General features: G+C 42.1%; 2 protein-coding genes across 6 annotated transcripts in view; both read right to left on the bottom strand.

Annotated features, from left to right (window-relative positions):
- The window catches only part of LOC104329454 (interleukin-18 receptor 1), a 52,138-nt gene extending 44,384 nt beyond the window's left edge, over window positions 1–7,754 (bottom strand). For 3 of the 4 annotated variants that reach the window (XM_075426385.1, XM_075426366.1, XM_009934562.2), the window contains exons 1-6: window positions 7,460–7,754; window positions 6,361–6,527; window positions 4,963–5,071; window positions 4,638–4,817; window positions 3,565–3,682; window positions 2,293–2,533 (exon numbers count right to left, since the gene is read on the bottom strand). In XM_075426385.1, coding sequence (XP_075282500.1) covers window positions 2,293–2,533; window positions 3,565–3,613 — 290 coding nt within the window. In that variant the 5' untranslated portion in view covers window positions 3,614–3,682; window positions 4,638–4,817; window positions 4,963–5,071; window positions 6,361–6,527; window positions 7,460–7,754. The remainder of the gene's footprint in view (window positions 1–2,292; window positions 2,534–3,564; window positions 3,683–4,637; window positions 4,818–4,962; window positions 5,072–6,360; window positions 6,528–7,459) is intronic. The other variant, XM_075426376.1, reaches the window with a different exon arrangement.
- Window positions 7,755–15,032: 7,278 nt separating this feature from the next.
- Window positions 15,033–23,170, bottom strand: part of IL1RL1 (interleukin 1 receptor like 1) — a 42,268-nt gene continuing 34,130 nt past the window's right edge. For both annotated transcript variants that reach the window (XM_075426425.1, XM_075426433.1), the window contains exons 11-13: window positions 21,505–21,648; window positions 20,483–20,641; window positions 15,033–16,649 (exon numbers count right to left, since the gene is read on the bottom strand). In XM_075426425.1, coding sequence (XP_075282540.1) covers window positions 16,303–16,649; window positions 20,483–20,641; window positions 21,505–21,648 — 650 coding nt within the window. In that variant the 3' untranslated portion in view covers window positions 15,033–16,302. The remainder of the gene's footprint in view (window positions 16,650–20,482; window positions 20,642–21,504; window positions 21,649–23,170) is intronic.

Here is a 23,170-nt window from a genome sequence, read left to right on the forward strand (position 1 = left end):
ATGTAACTTCTTTAATATGCTTGACAATAGTGAGAACTCTCATATAAACTAAGCCCAAGAACCCATTAAAATCCCATAGAAAAAAATCCCTTATGCCTATTGTTCCAGTGGTGAGACCTTTGAAGAGCTCCCACATGAGGACTGCAAGATTCTGGCATGTGCCTTTACTCTGTTCCTAACAGAAAAATAAAAGTGTCTGTATTGGTGTAACAGAAAGAAATTTTTGGGGAAAAAAAAAAAATTCTTTCAGAGTGGTCAAAATACATTATTTTAATTTAGAAATATTTTTTTCTGAAATAAAAATGCTTTCTTTCAAAACTGAATTTTAAAATGTAGTAGCATGATATAGTCCTAGAAAATGAAACAAAAAAGCAGAAAACCAAAACTCTTACTTCTGAGTTTCTTGCTTAAGCAAATCAGCAAATCAAGACATTTCACAAAGGATTCAGATATTTTTGTGTTTTCCAACAAATACTTATTTTGACAAATTTCATCCTAATAGTTTTACTTAAGGTCTTTTCTTGTCATCTCCTTCTTCTATGCGTAAGGCTGTTTCCTTCAGTTTTGAAGTTCACAGTTTTTCCATATTCATTTTACACAGTTCTTGTAATTCACTGTGGATTTACTATCATTACTCCAAGTCTTTAAAATAATCATGAAACCACAAGGACCACGAATTAAGGCTGGGATTATCACAGCTTTTCTCTCTTTTGTCCTTTATTTCAGACTCCTTACGACAACCTCCTTCAGGAGCCTGGCGACTCAGGGATGGTCTCCACCTATCCCTCCCCATGCCACAATAAGTCAGAGCATGCATTTTATAGCACTGGTTAGGTGCTGGCAGTAGAGTGAGTTAGATTTAATAGCTTTTTGGGACCATATTTGGTGAAGTGACCATACAGACCACTGATCAAGACCGTCAATAAAGCCAAAATTTAAAGCCAAATTGAGACTTGATATGAAAATTACAGGTCCGTGAAAACAGACAGGCTTGTGTCAGGTATTATCTAATGTTAACCCCAACACACCAAAACCGAGTAGCTGGCTTCACCTGTGCTACTTCAGACAAATGTCTGTACTCAGTAACACACCACCTCTGCATGACCTTGCACAACAAAATAGCCAAACTACCATGCTCATCATAAAGCCCATTCTCTTGAGATTGGGTTCGACCTACACGAGTAAAACTTTTCTCAAGCTTTCCCTACTATTTGGATAAAGAGTGCCCTACAATTCAGAAAAAAACATATAAACCCAAAAGAAATACTCTGCCAGCAGACCTTTCATTTATCGTATTTAGCATTTCAGATATCGTGACTCAGTACTTCTTCAAATAATACCAGTAAGACGGTAATAATAATGATACATGGAAAAATAAAACAAGAAGTTTCCAGCTTCCAAGTTATCTTGGAAGTTAACAATTGAAGTCTAGCTTAAAACTGTAAACTATCAAACTTGTGTCTGCAATGTTACTGGAGGAATGTTCAGAGCATTTTTCAGTATCCTCAGTCCCATAACCTTTATGAATCAGACAAGAATCTTAAAAATACTACCTGGAGAACATCATAAATCATTACATGCATAATAATCTGCTTAAAATTAACTGTTGCTTCAATTGTAAATGCTGAATTACAGTTCTGGTGCAAATTAGTCATAAGAACTCCATGCAGCAAACCTTTGATTTAGTCCTTCAGTCTTTCATGGTGGTCTAATGAAGATTACCACCAAATAATTGACACCCACCCTTATTTCTCCTACTGACTCATGATGCTCTACAGCGGTAAGAAATCAAATCCAATTATTTCATTTGTCCTTTGAACGACTCCAGGCATGCAAAGGTTTGTTCAGCTATGCCACTCTTTATTATTTTACTGTACAATCAGACCACTTGGCAGGCCTCACAGCGCGAGGTCCACTCAACAGAGTAAAGAAGAACAAGCCTGGTGGACAAGACAAGCAGATGTTTCCTTCTACCTGACAGTGGACAGGAGAGTTGCCTATCACTCATTTTGTTTAGGTAATTAATCACAGACCAGCAGGAATGCTACTTGTCTTATCAAAAGGTTTACAGAACCTCCAGAGGTCTGCATCTGCCCATAGCTATTTGTAAATACTATAGATCCACCTGGATGCTTATTGTGAAATGATGTGGAAAATGACACCACAGTTAATGTAGTTCCCTGCACCTCCTTTGTTCAGATGCCACTAGCAATACAAAGCAAGACAAAGAAATTAGCTGCTTCATAGACAAGTGGAAAGGCAAGATGTTCACCCACCAGCTTGTGTACCCACCTGTGAGTGACAGAGTAATTCCCAGAGTCGCTGAGTTCAGCTGGCCAAAACTCCAGAAAATTCATTTGGGAAACAATTCTGTGTGTTTCCTTTATCAGTTGCTGCTTTCCAGCATTTTCTTTGTACCAGTTTATTGTGTATGCTTCTTCCTGAAAATGTTCTTGCACTGACTCAAGATAACAAAGGAAAAAATATTCCCCTTCTAGCACATCAATGGAGGCACGAAGGGGACACAGCTTCTCTTCAGAGAAAGAGGAAAAAAGACACATTAGGAAGCCAAGTACTTCTTTCAGAAAATGAGATTAGCTTGACTTTAAAGTGATTTGCTGTGCCACTGGTCTTTTCCAAAGTGACTTTCCTTCAGCAGAGTGGTTTGGCAGTATTTATTCATTCCACCAATATTTATTTCAGTCTAAGAACTCCGTTTTCCAAGTTTCTATTCTACCTCACCCAAGCAAAACTAGAAGGCAAAGGTGGGTAAAAGAAGAGATTTCCCTAAGATTCTTTCACAGAAGTCCAACAGTGTCAGAATCAAATGGGCACAAATGGCTGAATCTGGCCTCACTCTACAATAGAGCAGCTGCCACAAATGGAAGGGGAAAGGAGAAATTCTTCCACGTGGTTTGACTTGACAAAGATGGCTAATCCTCACAACTGGTCAACTGCCATGAAAGCAGAGATCCTATGAATTAACATTAACATTTGCATTTTCTTATATTCTTAATTAAAACTAAATCATTATGTGGCTAGATTTTTTAAAAACTTCAGATAACTTTAGAAGAGCTGCCTTGGAATGAGATTACGTGTGTAAAATTTAGTCTCAGAGTCTGTTTTTCCAATCAAATTTCCCAAATGTACCTTTGCTTACCGAAGTCATAAAGAATACAGAAAAGGGACCATGGTCTCTATTTCTCCTGAGGTTCTCAGAGATTATTGTTGTTTAGCAACTATTGCGACCACGCTTCTGAATGGCACAAAAAGAAGCAGACACATTCTCTTCCTTGCTGTGGCATACAGCATCTTCCTTGTTGTCCCATACAACATCATCAGGTGCCTCCAGGCAGCATCTCTGCTCTTTTCACTTCATAATTTTGGTATTTTGGACCAAATTTCCCAAGTCTGGAGCTGGGCTGAAATTGCCAAAACTTTTAAGATTTTGTTCTTAGCTGCGAAATACAAAACTTCCCCCACTCTAAGCAACTGTCAAGAAGAAACCACATATTCAGAAGGTATTTTGAAGGTTCTAGTGTTGAAATGAGGGTTTATACATACCAGTGGCAGATTCAATGATGAACATGAAAAAAAAAACCATCAGAGTCATTTTCTTGAGTTCTTTCTCACTTCTTCTCCAGAAAAATGAAACTGAATTGTTCTTGTTTGTACTGAAAGCCTAAGAAAAGCAGATTCACAGTTCATCACAAGTGCGGTGGAACAGATTCTTTTGAGCATGTGAGCAGTTTAACTGTTGCCTGATACTGAAGAGGGCTTTCCAAATGGGAAGTTACACATTTTCCCCACAACAGCTATTTTCATATATCAGGTAATGTATCTGGTTTTTTTCTTGGCAGGTTTATTTTAAATTCAGAAAGCGCTGCACGATTTCCTTCCTCCATTTTCTTGTTCACTAGACGTATTTCACATTTGTCATTAAACTGACAATCTTATAGAAGCACTCAAACTTAGATCTCAAGCCAGTAGATGCCTACCATGGGACAGGACAGTGCTTTTTTCTCCACAAAGAGTATAAACTTCACAAACTTTGGACCTTATAGAAGCAGCCAGTAGACACTCCCCTTGCCTTCAATGAGAAAAGGACAATGCTGATAGATCGGACATCTTGGTGGCTAATTTGGAGACTGCTGGAAAACAATGAGATCTAAAATTTTTTCTTACAATTGTGTCTACGGAACCGATAAGCACCAGCTGAGGGTGCTAATGTTTCCACTGAGAGGGAGGAGATGAAGCAGTTCATATTCAGTCACTTCATATGCAGTCAACTATGCTTCCAAAGGCAAATGGAAAACACCACTAAATAATACCAGCATGGAGTATCTTCTCAAAGATTCCTAAGCATAGCAGGTTAACTGACAACCACAGGCAGAGCCAGTCCTATGATTGCACCTCAGTTTTGCTTACAAAACACACAGATTAGGTGTATAACAAGCTCAGTTCAACCTCTGCAGTCGAGAAAGACAACCTTCCTTAGTCACTGACCTGAACATGCATGGACAAATGAGACACACACAACAGAGGTATTTCACACAGAGCTGCCAAATCTCGTTAGCATTCTGTTTCTTTGGTTTGATAACCCAAACCTCTTGCAATCTGAGAAAGCACATACTTACTGTTGTAAGACACCTTCCTGAGCTTTACAGCCAGAAATGTCCCGTGATCGGAAGCGGCCGGAGGCAGGAGGCTACTGCATTTCCTGCAATATTCCAGAACGACACCAAAACACGTAGCTGGTCTCCCCCTCTTCTTGTTCCCCCCAGTGTGCTACAAGTATGCCATCATCCCATAAATCACTGTAAGGAGATGAAAGAACTGTTTCACATCTCCTTTTCAGACTGACTAATAGGCAGATCCAGATTTAGAAAGCAGCTAAAAGAAGTAGGATGCCGACTACTGCAACAAGCAACTTTAAAGGGTCACACAGTAAACTCCTCAGACCTGGTTTCAGTTCCCTCGATGCACGGAGATTCAAACTGCTACACTTTACAAGTACAGAAGGGCCTCTTTCTTTATTTTCGTTTCTTGAATTTACTTTTCATTTTTCAGCCTATCGCAGCCAGAAGAAATACAGCTGTTACAGACCGTGAAACTATGATCCACTACATAAAGACAAAATCATTTATCACCAGATTTTTAATTCTAAATCCCATTCTTTGTTGGCACATCACATCAGCACGCAGTGGAAGTTTTGATGAATGCAGAGCAGAGCCCTTCGTTCTTTTAACAGGAATTAAAGGACACAGTATAATGCAAGCTACTTAGTAATTACCAGACTTGAGATAAGTGGCTACTATCAACAAGCAAAACACAGGTCCTGAATCTTACTCTCACACTGCTGTTGAACCTGATCGATTTGTCTGAAATTGTTCTCCTCCAGCTTAAAAGTATTTACATTTGAGCTGTATGGTTTGCATGCTCTTTGATGACATGCTGGGAGGGGGACAAAAAAATAAAAGAAAAATGCTTTTGGTGAAATTCAGGTAATAGAAAGAGACTCTTCGTGGAACAGAATAAGATTTTTAATATTCAGAAAGAAACAGAGACATATTTTAAAGGCAAATATTTTTGCCTAATAAAGTAGTACAGAAATACTCAATGGGCAAAATCCTAAGGCAACAGTGGGGAATGACAGTTTCAATGAAAAAATATAAAAAACCCAGTTGTCTGTAAGGCCCAAAGCAACAACAGCTATAAGCATGTTTTTCAAATTTCATACATGCTTAAAGCCACTGATGGAATTTTAATAATAAAAAGTGGTTCTTAAAAATTGTTACTCCATTGTGAAGACAACAAAAATCTTTAAGCAAACTGAAGGTTTAAGTTCTGCAAAGTGCATTAACGGTACCTCATGAACTAGACAACTGTGTGTATGTAAGCATCATTGTAATTATTCCTCATTTTCCTAGAATCACCAGAAGATTTTGGAATGAAAGGGGGCTGATAAATCGAAGTGATCCTCAATTTTGGTCAAGTAACTCATTTTGATCAACACTTTCAGAAACCTGAATTTGGTCCCAAGGGGTTGTGACTTTCTTTTTTTAAAACCAACAGATACTTCTGAACATCAGACTGTTTGAGCAAACATTCTGGAGTCAAGGGAGGAGAAAGCACTCACCACTTTAAGGATGGCTTCTTGTGGAGTTTAAACCTTTTTCAAATATCGCCATACAGCGCTGTAATATGCGTAGGATTCACGAAGGAAAAAAAAAATGGATCTAGCAAATGGCTGCCTTAACCATACTAGGCCTCATCACCATTCTGCCAGGGTTACTATTTATTGGTTAAAATGAAAATCCACCTTCATTTCACACAACACAATTGATGCTGTTTACTCACTATGCAAGCCTTGACAGGTGGAAAGCAGACGCAGAGGTAGTCTCCCGAACTCCAGAGAGTTACGACTTGTACTCACAAACCTTGTCAACCTAATTCACCACTGAAACGGAGAAGAATCTCTCCCAGTGAGTGAGTCAATACATGGGCAGCTCAGTCCGAAAAACCTCCTGAAAAAGGAAGAGTGGAACTTCTCACTTTGTGAACTGTTGACTGCAGGGAGGAAACGGAAAAGGTAGGTGGGAGAAATTCACCTTAACTAGCATTAACGGAGAGGCAATAGCAAATTATGAAAATTAACTTTTCTAAATGAGGCATTTGAGGGCCGATACACAAACGTTTTAGGCATCAGCTTTCGCTGCTACGATCTGCAATAGCACTTACGGAGCCCGTCCTGCTCCGGAGCCACCTCGGTGCGAGGGAAGGGGCCGGGCTGGCCCGGGGAGGGCGACTTCGCAGCGCCCGCGAGGGGCCGGGTGCCGCAACCAGCCCTGCTCGGAGCTGCGTTATTGATCACAGCTCTGTAACCAGGGACAAGCACATGGCGGGCCCGGGACAGAGACGGGGAGAGGTGCCCGAGCCAGGCGGCTGGGGGGGGCGCGGAGCTCCCCCGCAGGCAGGGGGAGCGCGGCAGGGAAGGCAGGGCGGGGGACAAGCGGGGCTGGGGGGACAGGCGGGGCTGGCGACAAGCGGGGCTGGGGGGACAGGCGGGGCTGGGGACAGGCGGGACTGGGAACAGGCGGGACTGGGAACAGGCAGGGCTGGGGGGACAGGCAAGTTTACGGGGACAGGCAGGGGTACGGGGATAGGCGGGATTGGGGACAGGCAGGGCTGGGGGGACAGAGAAGGCAGGGCTGGGGGGACAGGCGGGGTTAGGGGGACAGGAGGGACTGAGGACAGGCAGGGTTGGGGGGACAGGCAGGGCTGAGGACAGGCAGGGTTAGGGGGAGGCGGAGGCATGGCCCCAGGAAGGGACCGCGGCCCCCCGCACGCTGCCCGAGCGGGGCCGGGGGTGGCGGGGCGAAGCGGGGGCCCCTCTCCCCCCGCAGGCAGGCGCGGCACCCGGGTGCCCCGCTCAGGGCTCAGCGAACACCGGGCTTACCAAAGGGGGGGGAAGATGAGCTCCTCCAACAGACGGGGGTCTTCCCCCCACAGCCTCCCGGGGCGAGGGCGGGCGTGAGGAGGGGCTGCCTCCGGGTGTCTCCGGGCGGAACGCCTCTGCCTCCGCTCTGCTGCTGCCGCCTGCCCGCGGCCGGACTCTTTTTCCAAGAAGTGTGCGGGCAGTAGGATGGAGGTTTAGGATCGCGTGTGTTGAGCTAAATAGAGCAACTTATATCTCTGCTGCAGCTTCTTCCCGCCCCTCGCTGGACGTTTTGAGAATGGGGATGTGCAAAGAGATGAACTGTGCCCTGAAGGGCTGATATTCTGCAAAGACCTCGAAAGGAAAAAAAAAAAAAAATTTTAAAAAGAAATAATCAAAAAAATAAAATAAGGAAGAAATAAAGCCCTCTAAAAGCATTACAAAATTTGGTCTGCAGGAAAAGAGAGACGGCAACACACGCGATCCTACGATACTTTGACCAGAGACGTTCTGATTTCAGAGCTGTTTCTTCTGCAATAGCATCCCCTCTGGGGAGAGTGCAGTGCAAGCTTTCAAGACATGAAACGTTTTACAGCTCCGTTACTGCAAAGGGAGTGTAGTAACTCACTTCTAAATAAGCATGAGTGCCAGTAGCTGAGCCTGCTTTTCAGCCAAATGTTGGTATATTGGAACTGTGGTTCCATTAGGGATTTCTGACAGCTGTATTTCCTATTTAAGTGCTGTTCCTGAGTAAATGAATGACTGCCACTGTTAATTTCACAGATTTATTCGATATGCTCTGTGCAATGATTCACTGTACTTCTAAATAAAGCTGTTTTGATAGCAGCAGGAAAAAAAATTCATCCCCTCTGGATTTCTTTTGTTTTCATATCACTCTTTTGATGTTCAGAAACTTGTTTGGTGATAGCTATCCTTTTTTTTTTTCTTTTTCTTTTTTTTTTTTTACCCAGGACACTTGGGAATGCAGAAATTCCCAAGAGCAACAGGAGGTGTCACTTAAGAGGTGAAACAAGCAGGTTACACTAAGAAAAGGAGAGATCCCACAGAGCTGGTTTCTTTGGCTTCTTTGCGTATTTTACTGCTGAAGAGAAGCAAAAGAACCCTGGAGAGTTTTACTGTCTCACCTCATTTATTCTCCCCATCACAGACTGAAATAGTTGTATATAAAAGCAATCAGACCATTAGCTAATGTAAATCAGCACAACTTCAGGAAAGCCAGATAAGAATCTGACCCACTATAACTACTTTAAAAATGTGTACAAGATACTTTGCAGTGGTTTTTGGTTTTATGATTCAGTGCCTGATTTTAAAACTTTAAAGACTATATAACATGAAGAGAATAATGATTTTACACGAGAATCCAAAAGCAATTTAGCAGCCCACAAATAAAATGGTGAAGTAAAATGTCACCAGCTTTTTACTTTGACAGGCTAAGTCTTGATAGTGACGGTTTGGAAACTTCTATTTTTTTTTTATTCACTCTCATACAGCAATATTTTCCGTGAGCTGTTCTCACACCTATATGCTTTCATATCATTTTGGCATACTCTCCAGTTTCTGAACTTTCATCTGTGTTGCAGAAAGTGCTGTTCAATTAGTCCTTTCAACTAATGTCATAGCTTGCTCTGAGATATGTGAATGTATATGAAAGGAGAATAAAGTTTACACTTTTTAGTCCTCAGGCTAATACAATTTTGATTGAGAAGTTGTAGCCTTGTGAACCTCATGAAGTTCAACAAGGCCAAGTGCAGGGTCCTGCACACATGTTGAGGCAATCCCAAGCACAAATACAGGCTGGGTGGAGAATGGATAGAGAACAACCCTGAGGAGAAGAACTTCGGGGTGTTGGTTGACAAGAAGCTTAACATGACCTGGCAATGTGCACTCACAGCCCCCAAGGCCAACCGTGTCCTGGGCTGCATCAAAAGCATTTTGGCCAGCAGGGCGAGTGAGGGGATTCTGCCCCTCTGCTCTGCTCTGGTGAGACCCCACCTGGAGTCCTGCGTCCAGCTCTGGAGTCCTGCGTCCAGCTCTGGAGCCCCCAGCACAAGAAGGACATGGAGCTGTTGGAGCAGGTCCAGAGGAGGCCACAAAAATGATCAGAGGGATGGAACACCTCTCCTATGAGGAAAAAGTTGAGAGAGCTGGGGTTGTTCTCGTCTTCCCTGAAGAAGAGAAGGCTCCGGGGAGACCTTATTGCGGCCTTTCGGTATCTGAAGGGGGCCTACAAAAAAGCCCAAGAGGGACTTTTTACAAGTGCATGGAGTGATAGGACAAGGGTTAATGGCTTCAAGCTAAAAAAGGGTAGATTTAGATTAGATATAGGAAAGAAATTCTTTGCTATGAAAGTGGTGAGGCACTAGAACAGGTTGCCCAGAGAAGCTGTGGATGCCTCTTCCCTGTTCAAGGCCAGGATGGGTGGGGCGTTGAGCAACCTGGTGTAGCAGAAGGTGTCCCTGCTTATGGCAGTGGGGTTGGAACTAGGTGATCTCTGAAGATCCCTTCCAACCCAAACCATTGTATGGTTCTATGAATAGAGAAGAAACTCAAACGAAAATAACTACAGCTCTAATTTACACTATAAAAATGCCATGATGAAAATGGAAGTCTGCACTAATATAGAAAAATAGATTTTTGTACGAAGCTCTGACCACCTGACCAATCAGCTAGGGAAGACTAGTTACTTCTCACAGTTTTTCATATCTTCCTTTCCATTCAACGTACACTACACAGAGGTGCTAACTAAAAACTTGAACTGTGAAACTATTTCCGTCATAAATAGCAACACATCCAACTCTTGTAACCACAGTCTAAGCCTATTTTCTTCTAGATGGTAATAGTCTTTTTTAATCTACTTCCGTCATCTGCATACAACAGTTATGTTAATTCTTAGCAGAGGTTAAGCTGTATTCCATAGTTTTGTTAGCATTGTCTGTCTCTGATGTCAAAATGCAGATTCCAGACTGACAACATGTCTGTTAGAGCCTCACATGTTTCTCTGAAGTTTTAAAATATGCAAGTTGCATGTTTTCAAACTTTCCTCCACATTGTAGCATCACAACATAATTCAGGTTGGAAGAGACTTTAGGAGGTCATCAGGTCCAGCCCCTGCTCAGGGCATGTACAGCTGAGACCCGAACACCTCCAAGGATGGAGATCCCACAGGCTCTCTGAGCACATTTTCTAGCGTTTGACCATGCATGTGGTGAAAATTTTTTTCCGAACATGTAATTTAAATTTCTCATGATCTGATTTGTGCCAGTTGCTTTTTTGTCCCATCACTGTACTCCTTTGAGAAAAGCTTGGCTCCAACAATTCTCGCTATATTTCCACTAGATTCTTATACACAGAAACAGGACCTGTTGTCCTCTCCCTCTTTGTCCTGTGCTCTTAGTGGTTTTTCCCTGGACTCAATCCAGTATGACAGTGCCTCACATGTACTGGGCAGCCCAAAACTTGACATAGTACTCCAGAGGTGATCTCACAAATGCTGAATAAAGGGGAATAATTAATTTCCTCAACTACACTCTCACTAGTAAGGTGCAGGGCGCAGTTGGTTGCCTTTGTCACAAGGACACACTGCTAACTCATGTTCACTTTAGTGTCAACCAGGACATCCAGCCTCTTTCTGCAAAGCTACTTTGTGTTGGGTTGACCTCCAGGCTGCGGTGTTGAATGGGTTTATTCCATCTCAGATGCAGCATTTTGCGTGTGGGTTGAACCTTGTGAGTTTCCCATCAGTCCATTTCTCCTGCCTGTTTCCATCCAAAACAGCAGCCCTGTCCTCCAATGTGTCAGCTATCCTTTCCCAGTTGCTTTTCTGTCTGAAAATCTGGTGATTGCACCGTCTGTCCCACTGCCAAGGTCATTAATAAGGATGCTAAACAGTAGTGGTACCAATATCAATCACTGACAGATGCCACTAGTAATTTACTGTGAGCTAAGGTTAGTATACTGCTCACAACACACTGATCCCGCATGGACTTTGGTCCTGCTGTTTTCCCAACGGAGACTGTGTCCAAGGCCTTGCTCACTTTGAGCTATGCAGCATCCAGTGTTCCCCTGTTGCACACGGCTGTGGCTACGTACGAGTGATATGCCTTTTGCAAATCCAGTGACCTTCTTCTCCGTCATGTACTTTGAAATGCCTTCAAGGAGGATTCATAACCTTCATAACCTTCCCAGGAAACTGGACATAGTACAACAAATTCTACCTTTTATATAAAATCAGGCATGTAGCTCATGCTTTAAAGTGGGAAAAGGGAACACATGAGCATGTTTCTAAGACAGCAGCTGCAGTTTTTCAACCCTTCAAAGAGTCAGGAACATACTGTTGTACATGTACAATTTTTCAACAGAATATACTATTGATTTTACACATTTTCTTCCAAACATACCTTTGTCCAATGCGGTAAGAAATTAATGTTGCATAGACTACAGATAATAACTTGCTACAAAAACTTCTAAAAACTTCTAAAAACTACCTGCTAGTGGTCAGTCTCTTGGGCTTCACAACCAGGTGAAGCAAATATAGATAAAACTGTCTCCTGCACGTGGCAGGAGCAACAGCTAGACTGGCTTTTCAGGACTGTGGCTTTGGTGAAGAAACCAGCAGCGGTCATGGTTCATTGAGCTGCAGGAACATCAAATCTCAACAGTACAGGAGACCTCAAGGCCAAACCACTAAATAAGTTCACACAAAGGGCTGGTGTATATTAAAAGCATATGTGAGGAGGCCAGCACAATCTAAGTGCTGTCTGCAGTTATCCTGCTTCCTATTAGCAGAAGCTGTTTTTCATACCTTGGAAGTCACCAGGAGCTTCACCGCTGGCGTATGCATCAGTAAAGTCAATGCTTATTCCTGTCTCTTTGCTATTTCTTTATTGTCAGCATGGCAGCATATACTTTTCAGATATGAAGTATCCAAAGATAAGATTTTGGGCTGGGCTTTGTCAGCCTGAAGAAGAGAAGGCTGAGAGGGGACCTAATAAATGCTTGTAAATATCTCAAGGGTGGGTGTCAGGAGGATGGGGCCAAACACTTTTCAGTGGTGCCCAGCGACAGGACGAGGGGCAATGGGCACAAACTGAAGTACAGGAAGTTCCGTCTGAACATGAGGAAGAACTTCTTCCCTCTGAGGGTTACGGAGCACTGGAACAGGCTGCCCAGGGAGGTTGTGGAGTCTCCTTCTCTGGAGATATTCAAGACCCGCCTGGACAAGGTCCTGTGCAGCCTGCTGTAGGTGACCCTGCTTCGGCAGGAGGGTTGGACTAGATGACCCACAGAGGTCCCTTCCAACCCCTACCATTCTGTGATTCTGTGAAGATTTTGCAACTGGGGACATACAACTCTTTATCGGTGCAGTTATACGGCAAGGAGACATTTCTGTTCCTTCAATATGTGTTATAGTAAAAGAGTCAGCACTGTAGTCTCAATGCCAGATTCTGAGCTGCTGTTGACACGTAATGCTGTGCGGGTTTGAGCACACGACAGCGGTGTGCATACCCTGAAAATTTCACTGTGCTTAATTCTAATGCTATTCTTTAACCGAATTCCTTCTAATTGGTCTGAACCTCTTGATTCCCATTCATCCACTAGATGGCAAGATGAGTCTGCTCTACCAACAAGTGACAGCAAATCTGCTCTATGGAGTTACTTGGGGTACTAAAACCAGGGGAGCACAGAGCAGAAACTAAAGGGCATTAAATCTCTACATGGAAGTTCTAATTCAGCGACAAAATTACCTTTATTCTGTGTAGTTTAAGCTTTAAGCATCCAAACGGATTATTCTATGAGCTTTCTATGTTAAAAGAAGAGATTTTTTGCACTGGGCAGACTGTCCTTCTGTTATTCCACTAAAGCAGACTGCTTAGGGTAAAATTTGCCAATTTTCTTTAAAAAAATATTGTTGAAAATTTAGATTCTTTGTAAGTAGCACAATAACAGAATGGTTGAGATTGGAAAGCACCTCTAGAGGTTATCTGGTCCAACCCAGCTGCTGAAGCAGGGTCACCTAGAGCTGGTTGCCCAGAATCACGTCCAGGCGGCTTTTGAATATCATCAAGGATGGAGACTCCACAACTTCCCTGGGCAGCCTGTGCCAGTGCTCACCCTAACCACAAAATGTGTTTCCTCATGGTCAAAGGGCACCTCCCATGTTTCAGTTTGTGCCTGTTGCCTCTGGTCCTGTCACTGGGCACAATGACAGAGCCCTGGAACAGGCTGCCCAGGGAGACTGTAGATTCTCCTTCTCTGGAGATATTCAAGACCTGCCCGGACAAGGTCCTGTGCAGCCTGCTGTAGGTGACCCTGCTTTGGCAGGGGGGTTGGACTAGATGACCCACAGAGGTCCCTTCCAACCCCTACCATTCTGTGATTCTGTGATTCTTTGCACTCCCCCTTCAGATGGGAGCCTTCTCTTCTCCAGGCTGAAGAGTCACAGCTGTCTCAGCTTTTCTTCATAGGAGAGATGCTCCAGTCCCTTCACTGATTTCATGGCCCTTTGTTGGACTTTCTCCAGTATGTCCATGTCTCTCTTCTACTGAGGAGCCCAGAACAGGACACAGGACTCCAGGTGTGGCTGCACCAGTGCTGATGTTGTAGTAATGTTGTAAAAGTGTTCCATAGTTCTTTTCATGCTTTCTCTTTAAGGCTACAAATGTGATAACATCTAGGGAATGACATTAATTGTAATGCATATCAGATTTCTGTATTAATCACCAAGGAGTACAAAAAAAAGGGACAACTGTGGCATTTTTTGGTCATTATTACAGTCACTTACTCACCCCCTAGTTCTGTAAAAGTTCTTTGCCACTCTCAGAAATTACCCTTTTTCTTTCTGTCAAGGCCATTCTGTTCAGTGCTGGTAAACTGCAAAAAGAGTTGTCAGGTTTCTCTTGTGATTGTTTTCCTCTTTTGTTTCTTGGTTGGCCACAAGGCTTGATACAAAAGGAGTGTCATCACAGGAGCCATTCAATGGGCTTGTTTTTCACCATCCTAACTACATGCCTGGGTAACAGAAGTCAGTAAGATATCAGTACATTTCAGAATAATTTGTTTCCTTACTGATCCTGTGCACTTCCTCATTGTACCTTCTCCTCCCTTTCCAGCTTCAAAATTCATCCTAGACCTTTTGTTTCCAAGATACTCAGTTAGCATCCTTTTTTCCTCATTAAGTGCCCTGGACTCAAACTCTATTAAAAATTGATCTTGTAATAATCTTGTGAATACTCTGTCTTGCTCAGAAGCTGCTCTGAAAAATCTTCACTGTGAATAGTAACAGGCTTTCCTGCCTTTACACATACCCTAGTATTAGTATTCTTTCAGTGGGAATAAATAGTACTGTAGGAGTAAACTAACTCTCTCTTACATTGGCATGAATCTGTTTTGTGGAGCATCCATAGAGACAGTGAAATTTATCTAGAGGGATATTTGGGAACAAGACCCAACACTGCACACAATCTAGTGAGGCAATAACGAGATGCAACATTAGACGTTTTATAGCGAGCAATGAGTGAATGACACTTGAAAATATAACTCGTCAGTGACAAGCTGTTTAGTTTGCCATAGATTTTTAATTTAATGTTGAAAAAAACCCTGTACATAAACTGCATACACATTTTTCTTACTCCAAATAGCCATCCAGAAGTCTGAAGATCCACATTCAATAAAAGCTTACAGTGCAAGTAAAGGACTTGCGTGTTTTCTAAGCCTGGACTTGTAATATTAGATAGTCTGCATCTAATTTTCACTTTCTAAGTCCATCTCTGTAGCAAGCTTGAAGCTCAAACCCAAGCCTTCTCCAACAGCAAGAAAATTCCAGGTTTTGAGAAGCTAAAAAGATTAAAGTTCGCAAAGGTATCTGTACTAGAACATATTTTGTTCATACACCCCTATACTAGGAGGACATTTGGCTGTGACCATTGCATCTGAAAGTATTCCCTATAAGAAGAAAGTACAACTAGGCACAAAGTCAAAGCAGGGGAAATAAAAAAAGGTGGATATTATCTGTTATACAAACGCACTAAGTCTTGGTTTTCAGTAGCGTAAAGGAATGCTATCAGTGTAGAAAGAATCCCCAAATCTTAAAATTTGAGAAGTTATTTTTATCTGGAGATAATAACAATAGCAACAGACTGGTCTGTTGCACTTGAAAGATTTAAATTTTCCCTTTGTGTGACATTCATTTTTATATATATAAAAATATTAAAAATGCATATAAATATATATTGGTGTGTATTTATTTCCCTTAATACTGCATTTTTTTTAAATGCTGTATTCACATCAGTCTCAAAAGAGCCTTTGCTGAGGCATCCTTACTAAGGAAGAATAAAATTTCATGGTATGAGTATTACTGTTGAATAAAAAAAGAATAAGTAGTGGAAAACATCAACAGAAGCACAACAGTATACTTTCTAGTTGAATAATACACATTATGCTTTCTAGGTGAATAATACAGAAGGCATTTATGTTTGATCGACTGCATTAGAAAGGTAAAGCAAACCTGAGAACATTCAGCTGTTCAGAATCAAAACTTTCAGTTATATGTACAAGTATGTAAAGAAAGAGTATAGGTACATTTTGTGTCCTGTGACATGCAGAATTCCGTACACAACCTAGAATGATTGCTTCACAGAACTCCCACACCCATAAAAACTCCCCTCCGTTCCCCAGACCTCCTCCACCAGTTTACCTTCTCGTTACTCAGTTGAAGGACTGGAAAAATTTCAGAAATACAGCCAAACTTCCAGACTGTAAAATCGTGTACCTACTGAAAGGAAAAGGAGCCGCAGGCGTGTGGTTCATCCTGATGGTGTACCTGTGTTTTTTCTTAGACTTGCTGCTCACCCAGCATGAGCTGAGTATGAGGACTGGAGTGTCAGTGGCATGTGGTACCTCACTTGCTTCCAGAACTTGGAATTGGATGACTGTGGGTGCACAGTGTGCTGCTCTTTCCATTTGATGGTACCTTGCTGCTTAATAATAAACCTAAGAGATTCCTGAAGCTTCTCATAACTCCCAATCATCTCCATTTCCAGCAGGATCACCTTTGTATCGTTTTGAATAAGGGCATTGTATAAAGCAATGTGTTGATCATACGCAGGTTCTTTACAGTTAATCAGCTGGTGTGTTAGAAGGATGATCAGCCGTCTGCTCTTCTGCATCCTCTGCTCAATTGCACTGGCTGTATCTAGGAACATACAGGAAAATGATGAGACCCTGATATTTCTTTTACAAACTCTTTTGTTTTTAGGCACTTCACTTTCGTTGCTTTTTAACCAGAAATAACTTCTGTCTCACTTCAGTCTGGCACAGTTTATTCAGAAGAAAAAGAGCTTAAAAAAAAAAAAAAAAAACCCAAACAAAACAAAACAAACACCAAAACTCCAAAGCTTTCCTGTCAAATGTTTTCTTTAGTTGAAAAATCAATATTTTCACTGCTCTTAAGAATTGTTAGGATTTTCTAATCCAGCCACCTAGGGTCAAATTCAGTAGTTCTGGATTGCATCAAATTTCTGCTTGATCATTAGTCTCCATGTAAGAAATCATGTTCTATCTAGTTTAGTGCTTTACAGTCTGATCCTGCAATATTTACCCGTGAAAACTTCTCATTTGGAGACTTCTGGGTGACTTAGTTCTAAGAGGTTTACTTACCAGCAGAGGGAGTGTTAATTCTCCTGAGCAATAGCATGCTAATTTATACACTAACCTGTGCATTGGGTCGGCATCTGCCCTGCGGGAGCGGATCCAGACTTGCAGGGCACTTGTAAATCATCACAACTAAAGGTGTTTTTCTTTCCCACTGCCACGTTAGGGAGAGCTGATGAACCTCAACTGAGACCAGGATGTTGGAGTTGTGGAATCTAGCAAACTCAAGAGCCAGCATGCTATGGGAGAAGCTTCTGGGCCAGCTTGGGACGGTCCACATCAAGCCTCCAGGAGCTGCTTTTCTCAGTGACCTGCTGTGAGGTCTGTGGGAGGAAGGCTGCAGATGAATTCCTGTGCAGTGAAATGCTCATCCCAGTTAGAAGAGTTTCCTGTCGTCTGTAGAATCAAAGCTGGAGTTGTTTTGGTGGGAGCATGTGATGCTGGGCCAAAAGAGAGAAGGTGGGAGCCAAACTAAGGAAATTCAATGCAACAATTATCTAAGCCACTGATTTGCAGATGTCATCAGCCAGCTGCATATGCATCCTTTTTTCCTTCGCTGGGGGCTGCCAGCCCATTGCAAGGATCTTCTCAGTCTCAGAGAGGCCCAGCTTTTTCAGCTCCTGGGTCAGGAAGAGAACCCTTTTGATGACTTCTCTGTCCTATTTCTTGGCTCTGAGGGTATTCTGTGAAAACAATTGGCCTTTCTGTGAAGTTCACGAATTCAAACTCCTTTAATTTCCTTCTTCTTTTTCATTAAATTTTCCTGATGTTGGGAGAATAGATCCTTTGGAAGGTGAGAAAAACTAAGGTAAGCAGCTACTGTCCTATGCTTAGTTCCCATAATAACAACACTTTTAAAAAAAGACCTTTCTCAGTTTTGAGGTACCGTCCGTTGTGCTCAGGACTGAAAGACCTTGGGAGGTATTCACTTCTCCACTTGGATTTCTGATGTCATACTTGTGGCAAGAGGAAAGATGGGGCTGCATGCTGCAAATACTTTAACCACAGGATTCAGTGCACCCTGTTTTGTGAATGTTAGAAGTTTATATGGGCTGAGAAAGTGACAGAAAATATTGTGAAAGAAAAATCCATCAGCAACTATTAGACACAAAATTCAAGCATCTGCAGTCCGTATGATGCTGGGAGAAGACATTAGTGGAATTAGAATATAAGCTCGCCCTGTTCTTAAAGACTTTTCCAGTCCTTTGCCCATAGCCACTGCTGAAGGTAGAACACTTGGCTGCACAGAACATTGCTCCAGTGAAATACGATCAGTCCTCTGTTATTTGCTCATGTTTTTGTGTGTTACAGATACAGCAGCGCCAGCAGTATTTGACTAGATCCTGCAGCAAGGAATGCAGTTGGCAGGACGATGAGACCATGAGAAGAACGGAGTAGAAGGTGATGTTGGTGAAAAATCTTGGTTTGCTGGGTAATACTTGCATTTGTACCGTTTCAGGCAACTGTTAGGTTGTAGAAAATGCCATTAATTGATAAGACCAGGAAACAAAAAGAATGCTAGTTTAGCGAAGCATAATGGGAGTCCAACAGCTAGGCAGTGCTGTTTATCACTTGAATCATTCTGTTTAACTTTCCTTTCTACTGGAAGAGCACAAGTTTCAAGTAACAAAGCTTTCCCCTGGAACTAAGAGTCATGAGCATGTCTTGAAATAACAATGCCATTTGATGTCCTCACTGCATTTTTTTTTCCTGGAAATATATGGAGTTTTACAGTGAAAAAAATGATTCATCAAATGCTATGATATGTGTTCAAGAAGGATCAGAATAACCCGAAGCAGCATTTCCTGTTTTACTCTGTTTACCGTATTTTAATTGTAAGGTTTTGGAAACCTGGTAACAAAAAGCTCAAGATCAGAAAATAAACAAGAGTGGGAAGCGTATGGGTAAAGTCCATCTGCTTGGAAGCAGAGAACTTTCAAGTATTCCCAGTGGCAGGCAGATTCGGAATAGCTTTTCCACCCAAGTGAAAGCATTTTGGGACGTGAAAACAGACAACGAAGAGAAAAGCTGAAGGCTGGGAAAATAGGCAGAAAGAGAAAAAGAAGGACGGTGGTCAACTGTTGGGACATTTTCAGAGTTTTGATTAAATCAGATTGAAGAAGTCAAACAAAAGTTACTCGATGTCCAAAGCTGGCTTGGTGAGTCTTGTGTTTGTTACTCCTGGGTTACAGGCATCCATTCATGCCTTCATACAGTAAAAACGTCTTTGCTTTCATCCAATTTGTTAGAGCCCTTGTTAATCCCATAGTCAGTTCCGTGCCATGCTCAGTTTTCTTCAGGATTGTCATCTATAAACCGCAGTTTGAGAGTAGTGTCCCGAAAGAAAATATTGGGCAGTTCCTAATCAGCTTAAGAGGTGGCATAAGTTTTTGTCATTGACAGTTTTGTGAGCTACTGTTAGTTCCTTGTTCTGGATCTGGGAATGGTCTGGCTCAGCAACTCTTGCAGCTTTTTTTACATGCTTGTTGCAGTGGCTATTCTGAAGGCCAGGCAGCACTTTTGCTACTCTCCAGAAGAGAAGGGCGTTGAAGACCTCAGCCCTGGCTCTGGGCAAATGGATGACACTTGCCCAATGCAGATGATTTCAGAAATGTGCAACAGAAAATGTGCCACCTCTGGCTTCATGCCTGCTTACTGACAGGGACAGAAGATCTGGTCCACAGCATAAGCAGAACACAAGATAAACAGACAAGTCAGGTCTGGAGGAAAGCACATAGCACCTAGATGGCAACAATCATAAAAGATAGTGTAGAGGTGTCCATATGGAAATTAGGACAGATTAATTAACGTGATTCCATTCTGGAAGGCAAGGAATAATAAAGAATACCAGCTCTCTCCTGAATTAGCACTGGGAATTGTGTGAAGTGAAAGTAGGTCACATCAGTGAACAGAAGCTGAACTGACTCTAACACCCTTGCAAGAGGTTGAAAAAGCCTGAGTGATAAAAGCAAGGTTAATTCCTCAACTTTGTGGTTTTCTCCTCTTCTGTGTTTTGCAGACCTACTCACACGCAGTCTGGTTGTGGCTTTGCCCAGATAATGGCTGTGCAGAGTTATGCTACCCAAAGACAAGATTTATGTTTAAAAGAGTCACACTTGGGTCACATTTCCTGCATGACCCAAGAAGACGATAAACAATCTGCGCCCTTGCCCTGCAGCTTGCTTTTCTCACACGCTGACAAGCACAGGGGGACTTTGTGCCACCCTGCCTGAGACAGCAGACACACAGTTGCTGAGGAGACGAGCAGCAAGCTCGGGAACATGAAGGGACCTCCTATACCCCTAAAAGGGACTAGAACCACAATTTGCTCAAGCTTGACAAGTCATTCAGTGCATTATCTGATCTGAAACTTACCTTCTCCAGGATATATATCTCTCCCATAAATACACAGGTTATATCCACATTTAATTTCTAGAATATCTGGCATGATTTGGTAAACAAAATACTCCACAAAATTAGCTTCGTTGGTGTGGCTTCTGGGGTATATAACATATGCATCATATATCTTCCCATCTGTAAGGCAAAACAAGAGGAAAATGTATTGTGTTAACATGAACTAGAGCTGTCTATTGCAAAAGCTAAAAGAGAAGTATAAACATCAGTCTTCGAAATAGATCTAAGTAGAAGTTCCTGCTAATCTGAATAATGTAGATCATCAGATGCATGCCTGGAAATTAGAGACTGCGCACGTTTGTTGCTTTCCATGCTCATTTGCTATGTCCTGCGTGTTTGTAACTTTGGAGGACCTGACCTTGGTGTTGTGAAGGCTGTATCCCAAAGTATCCAGAGTAAGAATTCAATTGATTGTTACATGATAGCATGAAATACAGATGAAGCACAGCATTTGTTATTTCAGTAATACAATAAGCTGTTGACAGCCTTTGTCTTTCAGGACGAGACACTTCACTTAAATTCTTCCACCTTGAAGAAGTTTATTCCCCCAAACAATACTAGTACCTTTCTATTTGGCTTATAAAAACTGTAGTGCTCTAACACATGCCTGTCAACACATTAGCCAGCAGGCTGGTTCCTTTGCTTTGGAAAGCATGTAACAAGTACAGTGAGTAGCACTGTAAACTGGATTTTCACTGCCATTGAATGTTCCATGGCAAATATTTTTGTTAAAAAAATTGAAACCAGGCCTGAGTCCCTCTTTTATGTAACACATCACTACAGAACCCAGGAAATAAGGGAATGTCCAGCACTAGCAGAGCTATGTATGCCCCCTCTTACCTAAACAATTTCAGAAGGTGTAAGAAAGCAAAGGATCAGGCTCAAGTGTCATATGAGTTAGTAATCAACTATCAAATAAATTCATATCCATATGATTTGCTTTTTTTGCTTTTTTTAGACTTTCTTGCTCAATTCTTACTCACCATCCTTGACTGGGTGGGGCTGAAATATCTCCCGATACAGCAGGACGATATCCACTCGGAAGGACTGATAAAGGATAACAGACACTGCTATTGCAACTAGCAGAACGAGAGATCCTACGATCAAGAGGACGTTGGGAAGACCCACTGCAAAGAAGGTGAACATATTGTTAGCCGTAGAGAAGTTAACCCATGGGCTGAAGCCTCAGCCTCTCATATCCTTACTTCTGTTGCAGCTGTAAGGAGCTCACAACAGAGATGACAAAGCTTTTCCTTTCCCCAGCTGCTGTAGCCAACACAGAGATCCCTAAACTAGAAGCATACCAAGCAGAATATAATTAACATTTACTTCCATTGAATCCAGACCTACCTACACTAAATACCACAGCTGACAACGATGTTTAAGTATTTTTGTAACATTATCAAAGTGTTGATAACACAACCAGCAACAATGTTCAAGAAGTACTTCATAAGGCATCTAAGCCTACACATCACAACCATAAGTGTCCACAAAAAGACAAGCGTAGGCTTCTGGCGTAGTTGCACAAATAGAGTACAGAGAAATATGTGCAAATAATGTAATCTGCAAGATAAGAACAAAGTACACAAACCAAACAGGAAAATAGAACATATCGTAGTCACAAAAATAAAATAAACTGTGCTGGAGGCAGATGACGTTCTCCCCTGCTTTTTCCTTTGAAGAGGGTCAAGGAGCATAAAATAGCAATGACAAGTAAGGAAAATTTGGAAAGAAAGGAGCCACTCACTTTAGTTCCAGCTTCCCTCATGGAAGAGCTCTTGAATCTGACCACCTCTGCCTCGGAGATGAAGAATTATCAAGGATAGATTCAGACTAGATATAAGGAACAATTTCTTTACGATGAGGGTGGTGAAATACTGGAACAGGTTGTCCAGAGAGGTGGTGGAGGCCCCATCCCTGGAAACATTCAAGGCCAGGCTGGACGGGGCTCTGAGCAACCCGACTGAGTTGAAGACATCCCTGCTCACTGCAGGGGGGTTGGACTAGGTGACCTTTAAAGGTCCCTTCCATCCCAATCTATTCTATGATTCTGTAAGGATGGCAGTCACCAGCTTTGTGCTATCATACACACACAACTAGCCTAGGACAAGATTGTGATTATCGCTCTTCTAGGGGAACTATGTTTCTATCACAAGCCAGATAGCTGCATTTCTGTAACAGCCCACTTCTCCTCTTGTCTGTGATTCACAGAACAGAAATCAATCTAGATATGTGCATCCTCTGGATGGTATCCACTTCTGCTGCAGCAAGAAGCGATGGAAGCTAGAAGCAAGATCATTTTGTACTCTTTCAAAACTAGAAAGATGGAAGCTTAAACCTGAGACTGTTACAGCCACAGAGCTGAAGAAGATACTTTTGATGTATGTCCTGGAAATATTGAATTCACCCAGGATTCAGCGTTGAAAACACTATGAATTCCAGATAGCCAAGTTTAACATTAGAATATCAAAGGCTTTATAAAGCAACTACACAAAATGGATTCATGCTTCCCTTAGAGGGAAGATTAATGGCAATTGTCTCATAGTAGAAATCTCCTCCTAAGCAAATGAAGGATACCTAAATCTACTCCACTTGGTTTTAACAGATAGATTCAGAGCAGTTCCATATACATTTTTTCTCTGACAACCA

This window comes from Opisthocomus hoazin, chromosome 1 (assembly GCF_030867145.1).
Source record: "Opisthocomus hoazin isolate bOpiHoa1 chromosome 1, bOpiHoa1.hap1, whole genome shotgun sequence".
In the NCBI taxonomy this organism is placed as follows: Eukaryota; Metazoa; Chordata; class Aves; order Opisthocomiformes; family Opisthocomidae; genus Opisthocomus; species Opisthocomus hoazin.